A 4216-nucleotide genomic window follows, 5' to 3' on the forward strand; every position below is an offset into this window, starting at 1 on the left:
ATTACAAATTCATCAAGGGAATCCAATATATAGTATATTATACATAAAAAAAAATTGATCTATTTTAAACAGTATAATTTTATGACAAAGAGGAGTTAATTGGCACCCTTGGAGCTATGTGGCTCAGCCATAGTTCACACACATAATTACTTAACTGAAACATCACATCCACTCGGTGACAAAGCGGCACCTATGAAGGGTGGAGCTAGAATGTAGTTTATGGGTTCAAATCAAAGTTAGTTCGGTCGAATCTAATAATTTTGGTTTAAATCATATATTTGCTTAAGTAATTCATTGAATAAATATAAATTATTAATTTAAAATTTGATAACTTAAAGGACTAGAATTCCGAACCAATAAACTTCAAATCATGGATCCGACTCTGTCTATGAATTCCGTCAAGTCCATTTTTCTTTTGCTAAGAAGGATAAAAGCCTGAATCCTAATCTCAATTATTTTCGAACTTATAATTCCACATGAAGTAATTTAGAATTAATATGAATTCCCTGTTAATCACTTAATCTTAGACTAGTAGATTGACACACTTATATAAGCTGGCAGCGGTGCAGTGTCGTTGTTCGTGGCATTAGCGTGCATGGTTTTTGGTACTGAAGAAAGAAAAACAAACAATGGATGCAGGCTAAGAAGTTCAATTCGTGCAATTAATTAAATACTAAAATAAACCATGTTAATGCACGCTCTATGTTTGTTAGAAAGGAATATTCGTAACGCGTTTGGGCAACTCTGAAAACCAATTTGTATTATTAGGTGATTCTATTGTTTTTGAAGAAAATTTTAATAAACAAGTACATTTGAATTTGAATTTTCTTTTCAAAAGCAAAATAATGAAAGCTACAAATGTAACTCTTTGCGTTGCATTTCTATCAATGGAGTCATGCAATAGTAATTCCACCATTCATTTTGTAAAAACTATAACAATATCCCTAGAATAAACATGCATTAATGATAACGCATACTAGTCGGATCCAACATTTAAAGTTTATGGGTTTCTACCGTCACCTCAAATTAATATATTTTAACAATTCAATTATAGAACGAGTACCGACGATCAACATATATATTTAAAAGAGTAGCGAACCACTTAAATACGACATAAGTACCAATGTTTGGTTCTCTTTTTAGTTTGATTTAGTCATTCGTTACGTTTTGTTTCTTAAAAAAAAAGAATAAAAGAAACAGAAGAAAGTGTATATGCAGGGCCGAGATGTTTGTATGACTTTGTGAAAAAACGGAAAAAACAAAGGAAAAACTGAAATGTCCCTAGAGAGATTGGAGCTCATCAGTCTGCAACAGGAGTGTTAATGAACAAGATTTCACGTAACAACAAATTGTCATGGGCCAATTTTCTCTTCGTCTCTATATCCTTCGGTCAAAATCAAACGCCCGATATTTCCTCATCACTCATCACTCATCAACGACTTCTTCTCCCCTCCTCATCATCCGAGAAATTAATACTATCTGATATTTGTATTGAATCAAATGAATTCTGATAAGAGTCATTAATCAAAATAAAATTTGTATCGCTTAACCAGGTTAATTGGTAAAAATTTAAAAATATTACTTGCTATGTATACACCATTTTTTTATCCTAAAACTTTACGCCTTTAGGTGGGGCATTCGCCATTTTGTTCTCAAAGAAGTTATGCAATAATTGTATATATAATGATCATTTATGCGGGAAATAATATATGTAACTATTACTCTCTCCGTTTCGGTTTATGTGAACATATTTTATTTTTGGTCTGTTCCAAAAAGAAAGACTTCTTCTAAATTTGGAACTAATTTAACTTGAACTTTCAATTCTAACACTAATGACAAGCTTTTATAATCACACAAAAATTCTGGTATATTTACCACCACAAGTTTCAAAATAATTATAGCCATACAAATATTCTTACTTGTTTAAGACTATAAATTCTAAAAGTATTCATTTTTCTCTTAAACTTCGTGCCCAATTAAATAGGTTTACATAAATTTGAACGGATGAATTATTACGTTAGAGATAGATTATTTTAAAGGTTTTATTTATTCTATTGGTTACACTTATCCATACATTGCTAATACAATTATTTTTATTTTATATTTTATGCCACATAAAATTATGATTAATTAACTTATGCGAATATTACTAATACAAAGTTTAATAAGGCCAAGCAAACATACTTTAAATTACGTGACGATTATTTTTTGTTATATAACAAAATCAAATATTGTACATAATATTATGTTGGGATTATTTCTATTAATATGACAAACCAAACGACCCTAAGTACAGGTAAGTTTGGTTCTTTTTTTCAGAATAATTGTCAAACACAGACCCTCATCCCAAACCCACCTGATTCTCCACTATTTACTCTAATAACTTCTTCCCCCCTTTATCTCTCACTTTCTCTTTCATTTTCTTCGGATCAAACCCTTTATAATATCACAGCCTAAGAACACTTCCATTAGTTCATGATCTGTTTTTCTCATAAGCAATGACAGCAACAGTTGCAGAAACCTTAAGCCCCATCTCAACTACAATCTGCAACCCAATTAAACCAACACGGGTTTGCTTTTCATACGCAGCTTACGCCAAAAATGTCGTACAACACCTCAAATCTTCCAATATAATCGTCGAAAAGGGACTTTCCGACGTAGAATTCTCCTCCATTGAATCCACTTTCAACTTCAGTTTCCCTCCTGATCTCCGTTCTATCCTTCAAGAAGGTCTCCCCACTAGCTCTGGATTTCCCAACTGGCGATCCTCGTCACAACAACAACTAGAAATCCTGAAAAATCTCCCGATCTTGAGTTTGTGTAAAGAAGTAAAGAAAAGGAACTTTTGGATTTATTCTTGGGGTGATAGGCCATTTGATAATGATCAAGCTGTGGATATAGCAAAGGAGTTCTTGAAAAACGCTGCCCCTGTTCTTGTTCCCATTTATCAGCATTTTTATATACCGTGTACGCCGTGTTTGGCTGGGAATCCTGTGTTTTACGTGCATGATGGGGAGGTTAAATTATGGAGTTTTGATATATCCGGGTTTTTTCAGCAAGTAGAGCTTCAGAGCAATGGGATGATTTTGAGGAGACCAAGTTTATTTAATTTGCTGAATGCGCCGGCATGGGCGGCGACGGAGGCGAGGAAGATTGAGTTCTGGACGGATATGACGGAGATGGCGGCGGCGCGTGGCGGTGGAATGCACCGGCGGTGGTGGAGTGAGGATCTTGAAGGGTATTTAGAGGATGTGTTTTTGAGGTTGACGGAAGCGGGGTGGAAAGAAAAGGATGTTAGAGAGATGATGATGGTGGACGGCTGTGGATACGGCGGTTCCGGTGGCCGGAGGAGACGCAGTGACGCCGGCGTATTTGTCGACAAGAAAGGGGTGGAATCGCACGTGAGGTTATTGTCAAAGAGGTTATTACGTGCGGGGTGGAGCACGGAAGATGTGGTGGACTCTCTAGGGTCTCCAGAGGAAATATGTCCAGAGGAGGATTCTTGCATTGATTTTTATCATAATTCAAGCTAAGGATTTTTGTCTAGAGTCTAGAGCTGTGTAAAGCATACAGTTTGATGAAAATATTGGTCTGAGAATAGCAGTATACTTCATTTTTGTTGGGTATAAATTAGTTGAAGTCATACACAGTGGATAGAAAGATTGTTCTTTTCTACCTCCGTATTTTATTTTAATCGTTTGGTATTTAAAATTTACTGTTTACTAATCCAAATTGGCACGAAGGGATTCTATACATAATCCCATCTCACTCTGGTCAATTTATTTTTTTGCTTTTTTGCGCTTTTGAACATTTTTTTATTATAAAAGTTAGCAATTGGATTTCTTGTTTTTTTGTTTGGCTGGTCCACTTATAGGCTATAGCTATCTACTAATTCTACACTTTTATCTAGTGGATTCAACAACACTTAATTAGCCTCGCAAATCTTTAGCTTGCTCCTTTCATAAAAACTTTTAGCAGATTTGATGGGTAAAATTTAAAATTATAACAGGATAAGTACAATGCTTCTTAATTTAAAATATCATACCCTTAAAACGTGATCACGATAATTAAGAATGAAAAGTGTATAGAATGGAGGAATAATCCACATGCAAACCTTGGTGATCATTTTAATGATTTAATTTTAATTAATTGGTTGACTTCCGTAGGCTTATTATTTTTAAATTTTGTTTTTAAAGATTTCCTATTGATATTTGGT

At 34.2% G+C, this 4216-nt stretch overlaps 1 protein-coding gene across 1 annotated transcript; it reads left to right on the forward strand.

Annotated features, from left to right (window-relative positions):
- The first annotated feature begins 2498 nt into the window (after positions 1–2498).
- LOC107761547 (uncharacterized) lies at positions 2499–3533 on the forward strand. The gene has a single exon (XM_016579771.2). The coding sequence runs from the start codon at positions 2499–2501 to the stop codon at positions 3531–3533; it is 1035 nt and encodes a 344-aa protein (XP_016435257.2).
- Positions 3534–4216: the final 683 nt, after the last annotated feature.

This window comes from Nicotiana tabacum, chromosome 17 (genome assembly GCF_000715075.1).
Source record: "Nicotiana tabacum cultivar K326 chromosome 17, ASM71507v2, whole genome shotgun sequence".
In the NCBI taxonomy this organism is placed as follows: domain Eukaryota; kingdom Viridiplantae; phylum Streptophyta; class Magnoliopsida; order Solanales; family Solanaceae; genus Nicotiana; species Nicotiana tabacum.